This window comes from Mesoplodon bidens (genome assembly GCF_964165515.1).
Source record: "Mesoplodon bidens genome assembly, chromosome: 4".
Taxonomy (NCBI): domain Eukaryota; kingdom Metazoa; phylum Chordata; class Mammalia; order Artiodactyla; family Ziphiidae; genus Mesoplodon; species Mesoplodon bidens.
The window spans coordinates 104,123,406-104,147,880 of NC_138160.1; the positions used below are offsets into that span (position 1 = coordinate 104,123,406).

The 24,475-nt window shown below is 36.1% G+C and overlaps 1 protein-coding gene across 2 annotated transcripts in view; it reads right to left on the minus strand.

The window, feature by feature from the left end:
• Window positions 1-24,475, minus strand: part of CEP120 (centrosomal protein 120) — a 79,238-nt gene that overhangs the window by 32,930 nt on the left and 21,833 nt on the right. Inside the window, exons 6-16 of one of the 2 annotated variants that reach the window (XM_081233274.1) lie at window positions 18,307-18,504; window positions 16,422-16,649; window positions 15,240-15,456; window positions 13,603-13,780; window positions 10,358-10,507; window positions 9,423-9,605; window positions 7,503-7,599; window positions 7,246-7,398; window positions 6,594-6,683; window positions 2,616-2,708; window positions 1,394-1,555 (exon numbers count right to left, since the gene is read on the minus strand). In XM_081233274.1, coding sequence (XP_081089400.1) covers window positions 1,394-1,555; window positions 2,616-2,708; window positions 6,594-6,683; window positions 7,246-7,398; window positions 7,503-7,599; window positions 9,423-9,605; window positions 10,358-10,507; window positions 13,603-13,780; window positions 15,240-15,456; window positions 16,422-16,649; window positions 18,307-18,504 — 1,749 coding nt within the window. The remainder of the gene's footprint in view (window positions 1-1,393; window positions 1,556-2,615; window positions 2,709-6,593; window positions 6,684-7,245; window positions 7,399-7,502; window positions 7,600-9,422; window positions 9,606-10,357; window positions 10,508-13,602; window positions 13,781-15,239; window positions 15,457-16,421; window positions 16,650-18,306; window positions 18,505-24,475) is intronic. The other variant, XM_081233273.1, reaches the window with a different exon arrangement.

A 24,475-nucleotide genomic window follows, 5' to 3' on the forward strand; every position in this document is an offset into this window, starting at 1 on the left:
GAACTAATAATCTGACACTGATCAAATTATCACACTAATGAAAATAAAAACAAACTGCTATAACATATCATAAAGAAATAGAATAAGAGAATAATACCCCAAGAAAACATGTAACAAAAACTTGACCTAGACTTGGACAGCAGGGGTCAGGGAAGATTTCTCTGGGAAAGTGATGCCTCAGCTGGAAACTGAGGGATTAGTATAGTTCACTAGGCCAAGAAAAAGCAGCACACACAAAGATCCTAAGGGTGAAGCATGCATGGTATGCCTGAGGACCTGAAGAGGACGAGTGTGGCTGGAGAGCACACAGAAAAGGTGAAAGAGTGGGAGATGAGGTGAGAGAGGTAGGCTGGGTCCAAACTATGCAAAGGCTGGTAGGGCAAGGTAATAATTCTGATCTTTATTCTATGAGCATTAAGACAACCCTGAACAGTTTTAGAGGAGGGTGTCTTGATTCCAAGTTTCAAAAATATCACTCAGGCTGCGACAGGAAGAACAGGTTACAGGGGTCCATTACTGACGTAAAGAATACTTACAGCAAGGTCAAGTATGGATAGGAGGATCATGGTGGGTTTTAAATGCCTTTAAGACACCCAAGTAGAGATGTCTAAAAGGCAATGAGATAAAGGGTTGAGAGTGCAAAGGAAAGTTTTGAGATATAAATGCACAAGTCCCAGAGATACAGATTGTCTCTGAAACCACAGGCACGAATAAGGTTGTTTAGCAGAGTGTAAGTCTGGAGCTTGGAGGAAGTCCAACATTTAATGGCTAGATAAAGGAAAATAAACCTGCAACAGACCTGAGGCATGGCCAGAAAAGTAGAGAAAAACAAGAAGAGTGGTGTTATAGAAGTTGAGAGAAGAGAATATATAAAAACAAGAACAATAGTGTTGATGCTGTCAATAAGTGTGAGTAAGATGAGAAATGAAAAACACCCACTGAATATAGTGACTGAGCCACTGGTGGCTTCTCTGACAACTGGCTGGCTGGGGCAATGGGGATGGAAAGCTGAGGCGGATGGGTTGAGAGGTGAGAAAATGGAAAGGAGCACAGACAATTCTCTCATGAAATCTGGTTCTTAACTGAACTTGGTGCAGTGATATATGAAGAATATCTACATTTGCTCAAAGGAGCAAAAGATTTTAAGATGAGAGTTAACTAAAATATAGCACAATCTCATACAAATAATTATAAGGGAAGCAAGATTATTCCAATATAGTCCTCAGCTTTCAGGAAAAGAAGATCCAACTTACATTTGAATCTCAGTGTAGTAAATGTGATTAATATTCCAAATTACTGGGAATTTTTATAACTCCTTAGTGAACGATTTCTATTATTTCTAGAATGCAAATAAACTCTAAGTTTAAAGAGATGACAGGTATTTTCATCCAACCTGTTGCTGAAGTCGGTGTTTATCCTCTTCTAGTTGCTTCATCTTCAACCTTTCTAGTTCTACTTGGTGAACACAATCTTCTTTGGCCCTACGGATGGAGTCCTGGAGTTCTTGCAGGTTCCGTTCACGTTCTGATTTCAGTTCCCTTCTTTCTCTCTGAAGCTTAAAACAGGTACATCTTTAAGAGGCTGACCTATTACTAGCTGCATTATACTAGTCAATATTCTATTATCCTTATATATGGTCAAATGTTCAGAATATTTTATGAAGTGATTTTTATATCATTTTCAGGTATTAGAGAGTTAATGTTTAAGTGTATTGAAATTATAAATTTTCAATCATCATTTACTCCTAAATACAAAGTATACCCCCAAATCCATATATGATGCATAAATTCAATTGAAAAGGCCCTAAATGCTTAAAACCCCTATTTGAATAAACCCATTTTATTATGTAAGCAAATATGCCCAAGTTTCTTTACATCTTTAGGAACTTATTTTTTACCTAATCACATAAAAGATAACAAAGCGTTAGTATTAGGAACAAATACACATTATGTTTAGGTTTAACAATCTAAATCAATTTAGAAATTGCCAAAAATGTGTAAAGATAAGGCTAGGGTGATATGCTGAGAAAATGTTAAGAAACATTTGGGTAAGGAAGGGGCATATAAATTTCACAAGGAAGAAATTCTAATAATTTGAGGTGAACTTTATGGTAATTTAAAAAAGTAGTTAGGGTACAATTTAATAAGACCTAACAAAAATGCTAACTAGGCATGGTACTAACGTAAGTTTATCCTTTCTTGGGATCTAATCTTCAATAGGCAAGAAGCAGGTATATTCCCTTCTTAGTGAAATACAAAATCATGATTCTAGGTCCCTGAGCCTACACTACATTTTCTCTTTTCTCTAGGTAGTGCAACTATCCATTCCTTCCACATAATTGCAAAGGTAACCAAAAATCTCCACTATTACAGAAGTCAGCCAAAGCTGACTGAATAATAGTTAACCATTTCAAATAACAAACAGTTTTCTACCTAATTCTTCACCTTCTAACATATAAAACATGCTTCACCTAGTTGAATAGCAGTTTTCTCCATAATGTCTGAAAGACTATTTCCATGAAATATACTTTATACAGTACAAAGGAAAAACAAATGAATGGTATGCACTTAATATATGGATTCTGTGAAATAGACATGATAGATGAAATACAGTACCTCTGATTCTGCAATGGCCAGCTGCTGCTCTCGCTTCTCCAAGTCAACTAGGGTTTTTTGAAGTTTTCCTTCAAGAATAGTATATTCAGCGACCTAAAATATAATAAAAGTTACCTTATCTTTTCCCCAAATTCAAAACACAAATTCAAAAATGCATATATTATGATTTTACTGAAACAGAGGATCTGAGACTAGGAAAATCATGAATTACATATACCAATTCAAAGCAGAAATTCTTTCCACTATACTCTAAGGAAGGAAGCCAATCTAGCTTCTGCTTGGGTATCTCTAGTACTATTCAGTCTCTCCTGAGGAAGCCCTTCTCCCACTGGGTGGTAAGTTAGACTGCCAGTAAAATCTTGTGTTTTAGTAAAAACCTAGCTCCTTAAAAATCTGCCTTGCTCAATATTCCAGTATTTTTCTGAAGCCCTCTTAGTCACTTATGCTCTTTCTCTGGAGCTAATACTGGTGATAGGCCAGCTATCACCAATCAGTTTCAAGCCAGTCCTCCTATTGTTGAGATCTAGTCCTTTATTACAGTTTAAATAACTGAGTTCTTAATTGCTCCTGAAGCTACAGTTCCTGCTTGGGACCTTAGCTTAGTACCCCAATTTGTACAAGCCTTAAGTCTTGCTCTGCTCTGTCTTTAAGGATGTGAGTCCCATTAAGGCTAAGAGGTCTACCTGCCTGACCTGTACAGCATCCTCTCTCATGGTTTTCTATCTTTTAGTTCAGACTGATCATATTTACTAGGACTTTCTGAACCAAATTTTCTGTCCTCCTCACCAACGAGTCTCCAGGTCCCAGGCCCCAACCTGATTTTCTCTTTACAAGCCTGGGTTTGGTGCTCCTTAGAAGCCCACCCTTTAATCCTCTTTCTATCCCCTGGGAAGAAAAAAAAAAAGTATCTTCACATATTTGACTCCAGTGATGGCCATCATACATCCTCCTAGTCATTTTTTCTCCGAGATAAGCACAAGGGTCAACTATTATTCACATGTTGTTGTTTCCACATCCTCTAATATTATCCTGGATTTAATCTGGAGTCTACATTCTAAACTAAGTTCTTTCAAAAATATGGTACCCAGGGGGCTTCCCTGGTGGCGCAGTGGTTGAGAGTCCGCCTGCCGATGCAGGGGACACAGGTTCGTGCCCCAGTCTGGGAAGATCCCACATGCCGCGGAGCGGCTGGGCCCGTGAGCCATGGCCGCTGAGCCTGCGCGTCCGGAGCCTGTGCTCCGCAACGGTACCCAGATGTGATCTCACTAGTTCAGATACTAAAGAATGTGTACTGCCAAAGACAGGTCAACAAATGTCTCCTAATTTTAACTCCAACTAAAATTGCATTTGCTACCCGAGGATCCTAGTCACACTGTTTGTTATGTCAAAGAAAATCCCCAAGGTCTTTGTTTTTAAACTTGGAATAACTACACCCATTGTCCAAGTGAATGTTTCACTCTGACTACAGAATTTGACATTTTTCTTTATTAAACTTTATTTTGATGATTTAGCCCAACATACCAACCAAGCAAGATCATTTATTTATTAGTTCTGTTAACTCTACCACTGATTTTTGGTTCACCTTTAAATTCTTAACCAAATCACTAATATAAGTGTGTCAAATTCTGAGTGCCACATGTAAAAAAGCCTTATAGAAAGACAGGTAAACAGGATGGGGAGGAAGTATTCAAACCATATGTTCGTCCTCTGGCAACCCAAAAGTCTTATCTACGTAATATCACAGATACGAAGAACTCCCAAATTTATATTGCAAAGTCAACCCCCCGCTCCAGAGTTGCAGACCTGTAAATCCAAATACCTGCTGAACATGCCAATAGTCCCCATAAATCTCAAACTCAAAACTGTATAACACCTGAAATCATTCATTATCCTTTTTTTTTTTTTTTTTGCCATACACAGCCCTCTCACTGTTGTGGTCTCCCCCATTGCAGAGTACAGGCTCCAGACACACAGGCTCAGCGGCCATGGCTCATGGGCCCAGCCGCTCTGCGACATGTGGGATCTTCCCGGGCTGGGGCACGAACCCGTGTCCCCTGCATCAGCAGGCGGACTCTCAACCACTGCACCACCAGGGAAGCCCTATCCTTTTAATTTAAACAAATATTTATTGTATACGTAGCAGATGCTGGGCAAAACAAAGTAATGTGGAATCTATACTCTGAGGGAAGACAAACTATAAACAAAGAAGTGGATATTTAATGTAATAGTAGGTAAATGTTATGAAGAAAATAAAGCAGAATGAGGGGACAGTTAGTGTCTGGGGGCAGGGGAAGAGAGCAGTATTTTGGATACAGTGGTCACAGAAGGCCTTGCTCACATTACTCTGAGCAGAAACCAGAAAGTATCTCTGAAAGAAAAGCAGTCTACAGATCCTGAGGAGAGAGGTGGCTTAGCATGTCTGAGGAAATACACAGAGGCCAAGATGGTTAGAATAGACTGTGTGAACAGAAGGCTGACAGAAGATGAGGTCACAGAGGAAGCGAGGGGACAGATCACAAAAGGCCTTGTAGGTCCTGGTAAGAACTTTGAGTTTTATTCTAAATGTGATGAGGAGTATGATGTGTTTTAAGGAGGAGGGGTACATAATCTGACTTCCTCTACTCTTGGCTGATATCGCAAGCTACAGGGGTCAGTAATGGAGGACAGGATACCAAGTTAAGAAGTAAATGCAGAGACTCCGCAGTCCCAATGCAAGGGGCACAGGTTCGATCCCTGGCGGGGAAGATCCCACATGCCGCACGGTGCGGCTGAAAATAATAATAATAAAAATATATATAAATAAAATAAAAATAAAATAAAGAAGTAAATGTAGTTATCTAGGAAAGAGATTGTGACTGCTTAAACTGGTAAAATAGTATGAGAACTTTACAACAGCGTTTGTCCATTTCCTCACTTCCATACTTTGTGTTACTTTCATCATATATTTTGCTTTTACATATAAGCATCAACAATGAAAAACTCATTAGTCACATTAAAAAATGGCTCAAAGATTAACTTGTCTTAAAAGCTAAATGTGCTGTATCATCTGAAGGCTTACTGTGATAAGTTAAAGATGCATACCATAAGCCCTACAGCAATCACTAAAAAAAAAAAAGATATTGCTAATAAGGCAACCATAGAAATAAAATGGAATCATTAAAAAAAAAAGAAAAATTCAGTGAATGCAAAAGAAAGCAGGAAAACAGAGAAAACAAAGAATGTATGGGACAAATTGAAAACCAAGAGCAAGATAGTAGATTTAAACCCAAGCACGTCAATAATTAAATATAAATGGCCGAAAGTCAGAGACCTGAAAAAACTTTAAAGAATTTTCTAGTCCATACCCTGTCCTGTCTCTTGATCTAGTGTAGCAAACTACCCTGCCACTGTCTTCTCCCATTTATAGCCATTTCATTAACCACTAATATGAGAGTATTTTTACAGACTTGAATTTGGAATATTTGAGACAAGTCTAATTTTCAGGGTTGTTTTACTCAATACCTTGAGTATAAATAGATAAATATTAAATTTTGGCTTTCTGGAATAAGATCAGATGGTCTCACATTATCATTTTAAAAGACGTGATTTATAACATTTCATGATTCAATCTTTTAAAACAGCTTAAGAGTTTTTGGTCCTTTTTATTAACTAATCGATTATAATGTAATATTTATATATACTTAAATGTTCTATTTTCTTTTTAAATACAGAGATAGGCTTCTTCTCTAAAGTATTCACTTTCTATAGTTATTCACTTTTTGAACAGGTAACACATTTGCAGGGTTCAAAATCTAAGGAGTACAAAACAACTTACAGTGAAAACCCTTCTTCCTATCCCTGACCCATTCATTCACTTTATCCAGGCCAATATATAACCACTATAATTAGTTATTCCTTCCAGAGATTTTCTTTAATGTATATAGAAGATACTATCATTAATATTCTCTTTCCTCCTTCAAGTTTTATAAAAGTCATTACCTTTTTCTTTACTAGTGATTCCCTCTCTCGGTCCCTTTTCTTCCATTCCTCTGCAAGAGCTTGCATATGAGCCAGTTCTTTCTGCTTTAGCTGCCAAAGGAAGAAAAATAAAGTAAAAAAGAGAAACCCTAAATATTTCAAATAAATAAACCAGCTGTTTTCAGTTAAATAATTAATACTGATCACTGATATATTTCTTTCAGACATTCCATTTTATTTAAAACAAAACAGAGGATGCCTGAGGTGAGTAATACCCATATGAGTATAATTCAGGACAGTATAAAGTTAATAGCTGTTTTCTACCTCTCTTGTTTAACAACTGATGATTCCAGCTTCCAGGAGGGTATGCTAAATGAGATCTTGATATTAAAAGAAACCTTCAAGTCCTTAACCTCTGAATTCTAACCTTCAGTGCTAATTTTGCCCACAAATCATGGAGAAAGTTTAGGAGAAACCTTTCTGAGTGGCTTCTGTGAAGCTGTCACATTTTGAGTATTTTTTAATTCTTCATTTTTTTAAAGAGTAAGGCATTCTTGAATTCAAAGGGACTAGACAGAGTACCCATGGAAAAGAGAGAAAAGCCTACTATGGAGAAGGGAAAATATACTAAATAGACAAAAAAAAAATTTTTAAGTAACATTTAAAAAGTAACCTGATTTTCAAAAATGTCTTCCTGCATCTCCTTCCACATTTCTAGCTCAAGTGCTGCTTTGTACTCTAAGGTTTCACGAGGCTCTGTCTGGATTTCTGAAGGACAAGGTGCTGGAGGAACAGAAGATGGCTTTTGTTGTACAGCAGATAAACCCTAAGATATGAATGAAAGAAGCATACTGAAACAAACACACTCATGCATATATACACATTAGGTCTGTTTTAAAGAACAATTTCATAAGATTCAATGACATATACCTGAGATGAATCAGACACAAAAATCTCACGCATTTTCACTAGTCCGTAATCTTCTAAAGTCACTGTGTAAGAAAGATCTACTATCCTGTTATTTGACCTACAAATGAAATCAGAAATATTTTAAAACTCATGGAAACACTTTTATATTATTTCCTTTTACTTCCCCAATGCTAGAGCACTGAGTAGACAGCATGTCTTGCACCTGACACTTGCTGCTCAAAGTGCAGCAGCTTCTGCAGACTTCAAGACCTTCTATATATGTGATATTATATGATCACAAACACAGTATTAAGTACATACTTACATTCACTACAAAATGACCTACAACAGTTACAGATTTGAAAAAACTGAACAGTATAAAAGAGAAATTTTACATCTCACTGCCCACAGATAATCACTGCTAAAATTCATTTCCTTCCTCTTTTTTAGATATGTAGATACACATGTACTCATGCACATTAAAATCATAGTTTTGTCCTTTTTTTCCCCATTTATCCTCCTGCATTTTCCTCCTGTGTAATAACAAACATTAAAAAATATAATTTTTAATGCCTGTAAAACACACTAATGAATTTATGTAGTAAAATTTTAAAAACTTAACAATTCCCCTACTCAATTATATATAGATTATTCTGGACTCTTTTTCTACTTTTCCTGGAATGAACAGCCTTGTTCATAAATCTTTTACTGGATATGAGCACTGCTTCAGGATTAAATCTTAGAAGTGGGATAATTATGTTATTTTTATTATAACGAATACCTTTCTGTATCACAGAACCTGAATGCAGCATTTACCATTAAATAAAAGGACAAAATGTTAGAGGAAAATAAAATTCTGGCAACAAAAAAAATGTGGCTTTGTTTAAATCAAACAAAACTTTAATGAATGGATCCCACACGATTAGAACTCTTAATCAACTTTTACATTTTCTTCTTCTAATCTCAGATTTCAGAAGAAATGAATAAAATAAAATGAAGCGCTATCATCTCTGAAGTTTTCACTTAGGTAAATCTCTTAAAACGTCTGTCTACAGAGCAGGGCGATAAAAGTTATTCAAAGCAATCAGCATTAAAATAACTTCCAACAAGTAATGATTATTTTCATTATATTCTACTTACAATAAGAGAAACGAATGCTGATTTTTAAAAGAATTTTCAGTTAACCAGAATAACTGATTCTCTAAAAACCTGTTCCCCGATCTCCAAGTGAATAAAGGTTTACTAAACCCTTCATTCTCTGGAAGTGGCATGGATGAGGAAAAGTAAGGGAAGAAATTCCAATAATACTTCTACATCTCAGCTTTTTACTGGGCCTGATTTTCTTCTACATTCTTACTATGCTTTAAAAATAAAGGCATGTGATATGTAAGGTTAAAGTCAATTTAAATTTCTATTGTTAAATATAAAAAGATAACATATTTGTTGAATAATTTTGTGTAAAATATGTGAACTCAAGTTTTTCACTGTGGCAGTGAATTTCAGGGCAAAAAAAGAATATTCATTTTTCTAAAGTGTAGAACATTTGCAACATTCTCCAACTATATTTGAGGCAAAAGTTTAAATATTTTTCAAGTAGAAAAATTCAAAATAATGTAAAAATACATTATAAATTTGACCCTGAGTTACTAAGCTAAAAAAAAAACACAAAAAAAACAAACTGATCCTGAACTTAAAATTATCAGTCTAAAGAGAGTAGAGAGAAATACTCACTCAACACTCTAAGTATTATAGTATTATGGTAGCACAGATTCACTCTGTGAGGATATAGTAGGTATCAGAAAGCTAAAGAGCAAACTGGGATATAACCCCCATAGGTCAAAGAAAAAAGATCAGAAAAAAAAATGACATGAAAGGATAAGGTTGTAGCTAGCTAAACAGAATAAAAAGCAAAGCTAAGACCAGCTCTAGGAAATGCATTACCCTTGTGCTGCTATAATAGGCACGCTTTCACTGAAAGTTTGTCGCCAACACTGTTCACCATTAGAACCTAAAAAGCGAGTTTTTTCTGAAGACAAGATGTTAGAAAGTTGGATTCTGGCAATTCCCAGAAGTAAATCTTTACTCATTTTATCCTTGTGCCATAGTTCAACCAGCAATGGAATCCTAAAAGGAAAAGAGAAACATATGTTCATACCTATCAACTCTGAACTAAGGCTTTTCTGGACTAAAATTTTTGAATTCCTTTAATGTAGCCAAAGATGTTTTTGCTATCTGGAATGTAAAGGCTCAATTCCACAGGTAACAAACAGAAAATACTATTACATTTTTTTTACACCTCTTCCTGTGCAATAAAGAAAACCCTTCCGAACACTACTATTCCCACAAATGGTTACATAACGTTTAGTTACTCTTCATTCTTTCTTTTAAAATTCTTTTCAAATTGTGATACTCTGAGAAAGTAAAAAGACAGATCTCATTTTTCGTCACAAATCCATTTCAGATAGCTGGATCAACATTTCCATTTTATATAGATGAAAAAACAGAAAAAGCAAATAATGCATTACAGTCATTAAGTGAATCAATAATAAAAACTAAACAGTTTATTTATCGTCACATATTATATTAGGAAAAAGCAAGATTACTTTTCAAAGTTCCTTCATTATTCATATATTATTTTAAGAAAGTTCTAATATCCCAACTCAGGCAAACAAGATATGAAAATCTAAAAAGAGCCCTCGTAACCACATAAAACTTTATAGTGGAACCACAAGTGTCACAGATTTTAAATTTGTTTCTAGATTCGCAAATGCATAAGCAGCTATGGATGTAAAAATACCGGAATTCCTCTTGTTCATAGGATACAAATTTTCAAGAGTTGATTTGAGAAAATATCATACACACCATGTATACATTACCTTAGGAAGGTATCCTGCAGCTGATGAGGCATAGTTGCAAAATCAAATGCGCAGTAAGATTGGGGAAGAAAAACTTCCATGTTTTTCCGAACTTCTATAGGAGGATTAGTCATAATAGGAGCTGCACTTCCGAAGAAAGGATATGAGTACCTAGAATTTAAGAAAAACAAAATCCTATAGTTTACAAATGGGATTTATAGTCTGTTTAAAAAAAGAAGTGTAATATGAGTTTTAAATAAAAATTTTTTCATAGATAAATGGTACAAATACATTACGGTTTTACTCCTATCACCAACTTTAAAATTATACAAATATTTTCAGTGTTGATATAAAAATCACAGAAATTATAGAGAAAATGCATTATTTGCACAGCACTGGTTTCCAAAGTTCCTTTACAAGTAATCTTCCAGTGATCCTCTGGGGAAGGAGGAGTATACACTGGTATTTTTAAGGCAATACACCAAATAAGAAAGAGACAGTCACTTTGATACACTTCAAATAAGACAAAGATTCAGAAGTGAAAATGACTCCACTAAACAAAGACAGAGCTGCCATCTGTTAAGAGCTCCCTGAGGTATATAAATGTAGCAAATTAACATGTACACATTACATTCATACAATGTTATATGTCAAAAATATTTTTATAAAAAAAATAAATACTAAAATGTGGGGGGGAGGAAGAGTTCCTGAGGGCATGGGTCTTATCTTTTTCATCTTTGTGCTCCCAGAACAGTTTCCATCATATAGTAAACTGTCAAGAAATGCTTGCTAAATTTAATTTCTAAACCTATTTTTCTTTATATAATAATGTCCTGATTTTGTACAAGCTAAAAAAACCCTTAGTCAACTCCAAAAGGATGCATTCATAGTATTTTGTCTCTGAACTGAGAATCAAGCATGAAAGCAACTCAAATGTACTACAGATGAATCAAAGAGTGACATAACACTATTTCTTTCTTTCATCATAAAAGTCACACCAGATTAAATAGAAGAATGTCTGACTATTGCTGAACTTATTTTGTACGTAAAGCCAAATAGATATTGTAATGCTCACTTAAATTTCATTTTATAATTTGTTATTCATTAATAAAACTAGACTTTAAACTCTACTAGTAGAAATTGCTTTTCCTACAAGAATAATCCTGCTCATAAACTCAATTCCTACACAATTACATAAACTGAATTTACGTCATCTCAGAGAGCTCATCCCCTAGAAATTTAACCCCCTACTACAGATGTAATGATTTAAAAGGTGGAAAAAAAAAGCAAACACATTAAACTTTTTCTAATATCAGTTATCTCACAAATTCCATTAGACAATTGTATACTACAATTTCATATCAACGCAGAGCATGATAACATAAAATCTATCAAACATAAAATGCCCAACATTAAAAAAAAAAGCTTTAAAATGAATCAAAGACAGAAGCAGTAGTCTTCAAGTGATTTCTATAGAGTATTAAGTGGATCATACCTGTTTCCTCGGGGTAGTATATTCTTTCCCTTTTCTTTGTCAAGTGAACTAGTAGCCTCCCTCATGTACTGACGTATTTCTGACTCTGTCTTCTTCACTAGATTGAGCTCTTTGTTTATATGCCCCATGCCCTAATACCGGACAAACTGTTGGCATAATGTAGGCACTTAATGATTAAACAAATGGCCCTATGGCAAGCAGGAAACACAAAAACTAATATGTGCTTTCTAACTGGGCTTGTTCAAGGCTCCTCCCTCACAGCATCCAATCTCAGATCATCCCTGTGCTTCTGGCCAACATCATCTCTAAGTGTCCTAAGATCAGTTTCCCCAGTAGCAGCAGGAGAGAAAAAGGAACAGTTCTATGTTATATAAACCCTGTGAGAAAAGCTATGTCTACAGCAGAAAACTTTTTCCTGGCTTTCAATTTTTAAAAAAAACAACATTTTAGTCATGATTCTCAGCCTCTAACATGAGGTAAAATGCAGAACTTAAGCTGTGAGGACAGACTTCCATTCTATGACTTCACTGTGTGAACTCAGTGCTGGGTCCCTTTGATTCTGTCCATTATTCACACCAAAGCTCAGAGGACTTTGGAAACAACTTGATAAGGAATCAAACAACTGAAAAATTAGATACAAGTAGGAGTTGATTTATGCATTTGAAAGGCAGACATGCCTCAAATAACAGCAGGAAGCAATGAGAAGTTGCTGACATTCCTGGGAATGGCAATCCAAGATGATGGAAAGATTTTCTGATTTTCTCATTTTAATCACATAAAGACCAAAAATTTTATTACAAATGCTAATGCTTATTCCAAAGTAATTTATGAGGACCTAAAGACTCCGAACTAAAACACATAATTATATTACATTTTATATATATATTAGCCACAAAGTCTATGGAAATGTAATATTATTAAAAACAAGCCATTATGGGGACTTCCCTGGTCCTGGACTTCCCGCCTGCCAATGCATGGGACATGGGTTCGATCCCTGGTCCAGGAAGATGCCACATGCCGTGGAGCAACTAAGCCCATGTGCCACAACTACTGAGCCTGTGCTAGAGCCCGCGAGCCACAACTACTGGACCCCTCATGCCACAACTACTGAAGCCCGCACACCTAGAGCCTGTGCTCCACAACAAGAGAAGCCACCACAATGAGAAGCCCATGCACCGCAACAAAGAGTAGCCCCTGCTTGCCACTAGAGAAAGCCCAAGCTCAGCAACGAAGACCCAACACAGCCCAAAATAAATAATTTAAAAAAACAAAAAAACAAGCCATTATGTAAAAGCCATTTAACTGACTGAAACATATATTTCAATTAGCTAAATTGAACAGTGTGGACACTTCCAGTTCATTAGGTATGGTCTTTAGATTCATAGGTATAAAAGGTAGATATTAAGACTATAACCTCCCATTATAACACAGTTTTATAGAAAAATCAGATACTATACTCCCATTATTTTGACCTATGGCACCTTTTCTGGAAACAATACATTTTAAGTTCAAGAGTCACTATATTTTAAAAAGGAACATTAACAAATTATTATCAATACCTACAATTATTAGCAAGACTGTTACCTCTCATACTACCAATGCCACCTTTGATTAAGTTCAAAGTCATTAGGACATAATAGCCTTACATCCTTTTAGTCCACTGATTTAACAAATGTCATAACTTCTTTGGTGACATTTCTCCTCTGCAAAGCCCAAACAGAGGAAAGGCATTTCTCCTCAGAAAATATTTTGAAACAAAATCAAATCATACCTTAATATACAGTTGACTGGAAAACCAACTTCCAAATCACGGATACTCCTTAAGTCTATTGAAAAGCAAAAATGATGTGCTGTTGCAGGAACAGCAATTTTCTGTCCTGAAGCTGTTCCTGAAGCAATGGATATAGTCACTGGCTGGGCCAGTAAAGCTGGTTCAGAAGAACTGACAGCTAAAATGAACATAAAAATTAAAAAAAAAAAATTCTATTTGCTAACAATTTCTCTTAAGTTATTCAGATAATTTAAAGATATCATCTCATTTACCTTCAAGCAAAGACTTGACTATCTGATTTTATAAACATATGAATTGAGGCATAAACTTCTTAAAGTGACTTGTCCAATATTATGTAGGCTTTAATTCCCATTATAGAACTGTGCAAAAAAAAGAGCTTACTCTCACTCTCAACATATATTGCAAAACACAAAAGCATACAGTACCGATACAGTAATGTATGATAGCAGCCTGGCAGGCACTAATATTTCTAAGAGACAGGTGAATATAGCTTAGTATTTGAACGGTTGTATTTGAGACTTATTGCAGATATAATTACATCACTTTTTAAAAAGTAGTTTGGTTAGGGTTTAAAAAGTAGTTTGTTAGACTATGTCTAACAAAAAACTAAAACTTGACAGAGAAAGACAAATATCATATGATATTGCTTGTATGTGGAATCTAAAAAAATTGTACAAATGAATTTATTTACAAAACAGAAATACAGTCACAGATGTAGAAAACAAACTTATGGTCACCAAGGGGGAAAGGGGAGGGGAAAGGATAAACTGGGAGATTGGGATCGACACAGACACACTACTATATATAAAATAGATAACTAATAAGGACCTACTGTAAAGCACAGGGAACTCTACTCAATACTCTGTTATGGCCTGTATGGGAAAAGAATCTAAAAAAGAGTGGATATATGTATATGAATAACTGATTCACTTTGCTGTACACCTGAAACTAACACACCTTTGTAAATCAACTCTACTCCAACAAAAATTAAAAACAAACAAAAACACTAAAACTTGAAAAGACAGAGGTATCTAGTCCAATCCTATTATACACCAGAGGTGTTTAATGAATGGCCCAAGTCCTAGGGCTACTCAGTGACAGACCTATAACTTGCACCCAAACTTCTAACTCCTAATCCACCACTGCTCTTACAACTTATACTACTAAATTTAACTGTAGATTCTTACATAACAGATGGAAAAATTTTATAAGACAAGATAAATATGCATTCTCAGACTGTCTCAACTTTAGGATCAAAAATGATTATTTTGAGTTTACTATAAGAGGCAATTAGTATCTCTTTTCTCTAAAATTCCAGTGAAATTGAGATACTGAAGAGTTTGCTTATAATCTATTCGAAAGAACTATATTCTTTAATTTCTTTTGAATAAGCTACTATTTCTAGTATGAAAATAAATGAAAAATTATCTTACCTTTTAGCAAATTCTACTATGAAGTTAAGTAAATTGCAATTACTTTAATCTGATTATTTTTTTTACATTGACTCTTTAAAAAACTCAATTTTTACTTAGCACCCATGAAAACTCGCACAGTCATTTATTAGATGGCTGAAAAATCTATACCTAAAAGATAGATCTATGAAAAGAATACTTTACCCTTTGGATTGGGTTTTGTGTCCTTATCATACTGTAAGCTTTCCACTTCACTTTCTGTTGCGTCGTCTCTTGTTGGAGGTGACTGACTGTGAGGTGGAACAGGGGACACGCGTGGAGACTTGGGCCCACTGTGTGTCTTCTCCTTTGTGGGGGTGAAAACTGTCTTCTTTGAATGGTGTGGCTCATGTTCATTCTGGGTCTTTAATTCAATTAAAGACTAAAAACAATTTTTAAATAAACTATAATATGCAAAGAACTTTCCTTCATAATTAAGCAAAAATCGTGATGTTGTTTTTAAAAAATATTAGCTTCCTTTCCCAGTTTGGATATTCCTAGTCTACTTCTCTTCATAATTTGCAAATTTTCTTATAGCATCTAGGACCAGAAAAAGGAAGATGAACAGGAAGGAAATATGATATCCAGAGCTCCGTATCAAAATGCATCCTAATGCATAAGAAGGGATATTCAATAAAAGAAGTCAGGCATAGGTGTCCTTGGGAATGGTTATTCCTACCAAAGCAATACAAAGGTCTGTATTACTAAAAAACAAACAAAAAACCAAAAACCCAGAAGTCTAGTATGATTTTCTTCCTTTGCTCCACTATCCTCTAAAAATACACGCATATATGTCTTTTTAAACTCCCACTTCAGTTCACAGCCTACATAAAAATCAGTTCTTTAAAAGAACATGACACTAAAGTTGATTCTGGGGCTATATATAATCAAAAAACATATATATTCAAATAAATGTCTCTATTGCCTACAGACAGTATGAGGACTATAAAACACTGAGCCAAAAACCTTATCTTAGCTAAGGCTGAGTCAACCAAAAAGGATCCATTAACGCAAATTACTGGAAACTGGGTCTAAAAATATTCTCTACCGTAGTCCCTCTTCTGCCACAGTTACTGACTACGAGCTGGGGGTGTGGGGAATGGTTTTCACTACATGAAAAGACTGGACTGAAGGGCTCTGGACAGTGTCACCTATGAAATGCGGCAGAAGCCATAGCACTTTTCAGAAGGGTCTTTTTGGAGAGGAGGTTATCATATAATGAAGGCCACTACCTAAGAGTAATAAATACTTTCTTATGCGGGGTAATGCTTCTGAAGCTCAACTTTTGTGACTAATCATGAACTACATCGAAGAAGCTAGAGGAGGGGAAGGAGGGTCACTACTTGCCTGGGCATCTAAGCCTTCTCTCTGCAGAGCCACAGACACTCCCACAGTGGGGGCTAGATCCACAGGAACAGGTGCAAGCTTTTGTTTGGCTCGGTTTGGAGGGTCAAGAGTAAAAGCACCTTCAACTGTGACTGGGCGATGGTTGATTTCTGTACTACCCTTTTTTAGTAGTCCGGTTAAGGGTATTTCTGTACTTCCAAGTGACTGGTCTCCACAGCAGAGGTGGATCTAATATGACAGGGAAAATCAACATCAGGCTTTATATTTTCTCCTTTATTCTAAACACACAAACTTAACAAAAAGTTATAAAATGATCCATAGAAGGAAAACAGAATGCAGATTATCTTATTGACCTGCAGTGGCTAAGATACTCACACATGATTGTTAAAAACTGTTGCTAAAGCACAAAATTTACCCAGAACTCAATAATAAAGTTATTAATTCTTTTCATTTTTCCTTTCAGTACTGTACACTCCTATGTTATCACGTTCTCTTTTCTGTCTCTTTGGTGAGCTATGGTTACTTTAATATTGTACTATGCTATCTTACATATGCAAATTATATCATGAATATATGAATTTAAGCAGAAAACAAATACATCAAGCATCTTTTCTATTTCCATTATAACATTAAACACAGTTCTTAAAAAATAAGTGAATGGGTCCAGCCCTATTTGGAAATTAAAGAAACTCAAATAATTCTGTTTTATTCACCCATAAAACACCATGAATATTTCTTTCTCTTTTTTCTTGCTTTTCAAACTTTATATATAAAACAGACTGCTTAACAGTGAAAGGTAAAAGAGAATACCTCTGGGGTGGTGGAATGTACCATTAATCACTGCTAGCTCATCAAAACTTCAACATTACCACCTTTTGCAATGACCAAAAAAAAAAAAAAGGCTTCTCCAGATATGTGTCACATAACTATTCTTTTCCCTTACTACATTGAAGCCACAGCAAACCTAGTATTCATATGAACAATATGCAGTCATTACATAAAAATACTTTAAATTCTACTATCAGCAATGACTTATAACAGTCCTAATGTTATTAGGTGTGATATTTTTAATGGGCTGGAGAGAAAGGATTTTTATGACTTAAATTGTCCATGAGAATCAAACTAATAAATAAGTCAATAGTTTTGGTAAGGAATTTTATAAGATAAAATTCAAAGTGCTTTTTTCCTGCATTTCATTTTATATAACCTTCAACTTTCTAAATACCTTGCATTTAGCAGAACCACCTCTAAAATTTAGTTCCACTAAAATTTCTTAATGCCTCTTTTCACTATCCACTCAAAATGCAAGCAAAGTCTAATGAATGATCACTTTACTATAAAAAAAATGACTACCCCACCCTACTTCACCACCCATTTCAGTCTGATTAAGATTAATCATAACAAACAGAAAAGTAATTTTGGACTAGATAAGGTTCACTTTTAAATAAAGTCCAATTTAAAATTGGTTTACAAAACTACCAAATAGAAGAACAGGTTTTAGAAAGTTGTTTTATCTCTTTGATTTTAATAGCAATAAGGTGTATAAATTCTGAAATCTAGAGTGTGATCTGTGTGGTGACAGCTAATCTCCACTAACAATAATAAAACCTGCCTCCTGCCCGCAGCTTTAAGCTCCAGGTACAACTTTTTATGATAGATGACCGATAACTGATCTACCTCTTTCCACAGTAACAAAGTAAGGCGGTATATCTCCTAAAATTCTGAAGTAACTGTCATGCTGTGACTGCACAAGTCAGGATAATTCCTAAAAAATTAAAAGATGTGGCAGAAAGATGATATCCACTTCAGAAATAAGACAGAGTTTGGGTACCTCTTTAATGCTTAAAAAATCATCTCACAGGAAACAATTTTCTGCCATACCTACCTGTAGTTTAGACTGAAGAGCCAGGTAAACACGAAGAATTTCTATACTGCTACGTATTCGAACAGATGCTCTCTCTGGCTCAAAGTCTGGGTTGATCAAATCATTGAAGGGTTCATTTGTAACATCATTTCCCAGTAAAGAATAGTAAAAGAAAAACTCAGGCCGTCTTTCTGGAAGTTTCATGGTACATGGAATTAACTAAATATTTAAGGAAAATAATGATTATTACATTATAAACCACTAAACATCCTTAAAGATGTCTAACAAACTCCAAAAATATTTGCTAAAATGATTTTTTATTTCAAGCCTTAAATTAGTAGCTCAAAATTTCTAAATCTCTGCCAAATTACTACCAAATCACTAGTTTAATTTTTAAAGGTTTATCTTACACAAGCACAGAGACTAAAATATTTTTATACATCAATGTTGTTTTAAAGCTTATGTTTCATTCAACTAGTCAATGAAAACTCCATAAAAGTTCTTTTAGAAGAAAGTGGTCAAATATTTTACACTGAGCTTTCCTTATTTCCACATATCCTTACTCCACCATCCTCTCCGTAAATGAGAGAAGGTTTTTAAGAAATCTTAATCCAAGCTATTTACTATAACTTCTTTTGATGGGAAAAAAAAAAGCTTTGTAGCTACACTTATAAAACTTGGAGACCTATAAATTAAGTTACAAAAGGCTGTCTTCCGCCCACTGTAAGGAGCTGCTGCAGGGGGAAAATGGAGCCCTTCACAAATGAAATGTTTACTGGGGGTGGAACAAGATGGCGGAGGAGGACATAATCTCACCTCATCTCAAGAAAACACCCAAAATCACAACTAACTGTTGAACAACCATCGACAAAAAAAAAAAATGGAACCTACCAAAAAAGATATCCTACATCCAAAGACAAACAAGAAGCCACAAGGAGATGGTAGGAGGGGCACAATCATGATAAAGTCAAATCCCATACCTGCTGGGTGGGCAACCCACAAACTGCAAAATAATTATATCTCAGAGGTTCACCCACTGGAATGAAAGTTTTGAGCCCCATATCACAACCCCCAGCCTGGGGGTCTGGAATCGGGAGGCAGAGCCTGCAAGGCATCTGGAGTTGAAGGCCAGAGGGATTTGATCGCAGGAAATCCACAGGACCAGGGGAAACAGAAACTTCTCTCTTGGAGAGTGCACGCAAGTTCTTGTGTGTACCAGGAACCAGGGGAAAGAGCAGTGACCTCATAAGAACCTGGGCCAGACCTAATTGCTGGTGTTGGAGGGTCTCCTGTAGAGGCAGGGGTTGGCTGTAGCTCACTACTGAGATAAAGACACTGGTGGTTGTTTTCTGGGGAGTACCCATTGGCATGAGCCCTACTAGAAGCCACCATTTTCTCACCAAGACCTGGCCCCATCCAACAGCCTGTAGGCTCCAGTACTGGGATGCCTCAGGCCAAGCAACCAACACAGCCCCACCCATCAGCAGACAGGCTGCTTAAAGCTTTCCTGAGCCCACAACTTCCTGATAAACACACCCCTTGACATGGCCCTGCACACCAGAGGGACAACACCCAAGTCCACCCACCAGTAGGTAGGAACCAGTCCTTCCCACCAGGAAGCCTGCACAAGCCACTAAGACCAGCCTCATCCACCAGGGGGCAGAGAGCAGAAGCCATAAGAATTACAACCCTGCAGTCTGCAGAATGGAAACTGCAATCACAGAAACACAGACAAAATGACATGACAGAGGAATATGTCCCAGACAAAGGAACAAGATAAAACCCCAAAAGAACAAGTAAGTGAAGTGGAGATAGGCAATCTACACAAAAAAGAATTCAGAGTAACAATAGGAAAGATGATCCAAGGTCTTGGAAAAAGAATGGAACCACAGATTGAGAAGACACAAAAAATGTTTAACAAAGAGCTAGAAGATCTGAAGAACAAACTAACAGAGATGAACAATAAAATAACTGAAAAGAAGAATACACTAGTAGAAATCAATAGCAGAATAAACAAGGAAGAAGAACAGATAAGTGACCTGGAAGAAAGAATGGTGAAAATCACAACCACAGAGCAGAATAAAGAAAAAAGAATGAAAAGAAGTGAGGACACTCTCAGAGGCCTCTGGGACAACATTAAGAACACCAACATTCGCAATGCAGTAAGTCCCTTACATACGAACTTTCAAGTTGTGAACTTTCTGAGATGCGAACATGCATCTGGTTCCAGCAAGGAACCAGAACCTGTGCCATCAATGTCAGGTATGAGTGAAACTGCAGCTTAACCTCCAACTATTGCTGAGAGTCCTTCAGACTTACCATCTCCCACCTCCTCTCCCTCCTCCAGTCAGTAACTCTTCTTGCCTGTTCACTTGATGCCAGCCCCTGTATGCCAGCTGTTGTACTGTACTACCATACATTTCAAGGTACTATACTGTAAGATTAAAAATGTTTTCTTCGGGGCTTCCCTGGTGGCGCAGTGGTTGAGAGTCTGCCTGCTGATGCAGGGGACGCAGGTTCGTGCCCTGGTCTGGGAGGATCCCACATGCCACAGAGCGGCTGGGCCCGTGAGCCATGGCCGCTGGGCCTGCGTGTCTGGAGCCTGTGCTCTGCAACGGGAGAGGCCATAGCAGTGAGAGGCCTGCGTACCGCAAAAAAAAAAAAAAAAAAAAAAAAGTTTTCTTCATTTTTTGTGTTTTTTATGTATTATTTGTGTGAAAAGTACTATAAACCTATTACAGTACAGTACTATACAGCTGATTGTGTTAGTTGGGTACCTAGGCTAACTTCATTGGACTTATGAACAAATAGGACTTACAAACGCACTCTCAGAACAGAACTCATTCGTATGTAGGGGACTCACTGTATAGGGGTCTCAGAAAAAGAGAGAAAGGACCTGAGAAAATATTTGAAGAGATAATAACTGAAAACTTCCCTAACAGGGAAAAAGAAATAGTCACCCAAATCCAAGATGTGCAGAGAGTCCCAGGCAGGACAAACCCAAGGAGGAACATGCAGACGTTAATCAAACTGACAATAATTAAAGACAAAGAGAAAATATTAAAAGCAACAAATAACATACAAGGGAATCCCCATAAAGTTATCAGCTGATTTTTCAGCAGAAACTCTGCAGGCCAGAAGGGAGTGGCACAATGTATTTCAAGTGATGAAAGGGCAAAACCTACAACCAAGAATATTCTACCCAGCAGGGCTCTTGTTCAGATTTGATAGAGAAATCAAAAACTTTACAGACATGCAAAAGCTAAGAGAATTCAGCACCACCAAACCAGCTTTACAACAAATCCTAAAGGAACTTCTCTAGGTAGAAAAGAAAAGGACACAACTAGAAACAAGAAAATTACAAATGTGAAGGCTCACCAGTAAAAGCAAACATAAAGTAAAGGTAGTAAATCATCCACACACAAATAGGCTCAGAGGGTAACAGTAGGGAGTTTCCTTAAAAAACTAAAAATAGAGCAACCATATGATCTAGCAATCCCAGTCCTGGGCATATATCCAGAGAAAACCATGGTTTGAAAGGATACATGCACCCCAATGTTCACTGCAGTGCTGTTTACAATAGCCAAGGCATGGAAACAACCTAAATGTCCATCGACAGATGAATGGATAAAGAAGTTGTGGTACACATATACAACGGAATATTACTCAGCCATTAAAAAAATGAAACAATGCCATTTGCAGCAACATGGATGGACCTAGAGATTATCGTACTGAGTGAAGTAAGTCAGACAGAGAAATACAAATATCATATGATATCACTTATATGTGGGAAAAAAATGATATAAATGAACTTATTTACAAAACAGAAACAGATCTGCAGACATGGAAAATAAACTTATGGTTAGCAAAGGGGAAAGGTGGGGGGAAGGGATAAATTGGGAGTTTGGGATTGACATATACGCAGTACTATATTTAAAACAGATAACCAATAAGGACCTGCTGAATAGCACAGGGAACTCTGCTCAATATTCTGTAGTAACTTAAATATATATATATATATAGATATATAGATATAGATATAGATATAGATATAGATATATATGTATGTATAACTGAATCATTTTGCTGTACACCTGATACTAACACAACATTGTAAAGCAACTATAGTTGCTTTATAATATAAAATTTAAAAAAAAAAAGGGTGTCTTCCATACTAGGAGTGTTACTTCTCAAAGCTGGTAGTTTCCTGGCCATGTGACATGAAGACATGGGATCCTTGTCCCATAAAATGCAAAATACCTTCTAACGGACCTTTAATGTTTTCTAGCACATTGTTAAAAGTAACAAACTATAAGTAATTGACATGTTCTGCAACAGGAGATGGCTTAAAAATATTATAGTTATCAAACAATATGGCTCCTAAATAATGATATAGTGACATGAAAGTTACCTAAAATATTTTTAAGTCAAAAAAACTTAACAGGACAGTTTGTAAGTCTGTTAAGTTTGAAAATAAAAGTACTAACCACTTAGATTAAAACAACCCAGTACTGAGCACACAGTAAATAGTCAATAAAGTTATTTATTTTATATTAAATATATTTTATATACAAAGCAAGTTATTACTTTTTTTTTTTTTTTGCGGTTTGCGGTACACGGGCCTCTCACTGCTGTGGCCTCTCCCGTCGCGGAGCACAGGCTCCGGACGCGCAGGCTCAGCAGCCATGGCTCACAGGCCCAGCCGCTCTGTGGCATGTGGGATCCTCCTGGACCGGGGCACGAACCCGTGTCCCCTGCACTGGCAGGCAGACTCTCAACCACTGTGCCACCAGGAAAGCCCAGCAAGTTATTACTTTAATCCTATACTTTAAATTGTATTTGTTTGATTAGATTTTAATCATGTAGATTTTAATCATGTAGATTTATATTTATTGAGAGCCAGCACCTATACACTTTTAGTTGCTGAGAGCACAAATTCTGGAGTAAGCCCCGACCCTCAACTTTGGCTCCACCAATGGCTTGCTATGAGACTTTAGACAAGTACTTAATCACTCTGTACCTCCATTTCTCTTAGGGTTCTTGGAAGGATTAAAAGAGATAATACAAGTCTGCCTAGCACATAGTCAGCTATTATGTGAATGGGAAAATATCTGAGGAAAAGAATATACTGCCCTTATGGGTGATTATTTCTGAGGAGTTTAATTAAAAGAGACTTTTATTTTCTTTTACTTTCTTCCATAGTCAGAAAGCAATAAAAATTTTAAGAAATAAAGATAGCACTTTTATATTTCATAGCACATTTAATTCTGAGTTATTCCCACTAAGAGAAGAGATGCTTTTAAAAATCCTTTATCATCCTTGGATTTAGAAACAGGTTTTTTGCCCTAATTTCAATATTTAAAAAGGAAGCAAAATTATCACAATCCAGTATTCTTACTCTAATTTCATTCCTGCATTCTACTACTTTACAGTATCAATGTTCTAAGTCACTTATTTGCATCTGAAAGGTATGTTTGTTTATCACTAGATGCTTTCTCACACTACCTTTGACTAGCTTGAGAAGAAAAAAACTAAACTGCTATTTTTTAAAATCCTTGGCTTGTCCATAAAGAGTGAAAAAAGCAAACAAGTAATACTAAGCAGTATCAAGGGATGAATAAATTATTGGGCTTAATTTTTTGTGTTTTAAAAAATTATCGTAAGATACACATAACAGAAAATTTATCATTTTAACCATTAAAAACTGTACAGGTCAGTAACATTAAGTACATTCACAATGCTGTGCAACCATCACCGCTACCTAGTTCCAGAACTTTTCCATCACCCCAAACAGAAACACCAGAACCACTGAGCAGCCACTCCCATTCTGCTCCCTCATAACTTCTCCCTCCCCTGGTGACCACAAATCTGCGTTCTGTCTTTATGGGTCTGCCCATCTGGATATTTTATATAAATGGACTCATACAGTATGTGACCTTTTGTGTCTGGCTTATTTCACTCAGCATGTTTACAACATTCATCCTTGTTGTAGCATGTATCAGTACTTCATTTCTTTTATAGTTAAATAATACTCCAGAGTGAGTGTGTGTGTGTATGTGTGTGTGTGTGTGTATTTATTTATTTTGTTAATCTATTCATCCATAGATGGACATCTGGGTTATTTCTGTGATATTCTGGGATACTGTAAATAGTGCTGCTATGAACATTTATGTACAAGTTTTTATTTGAA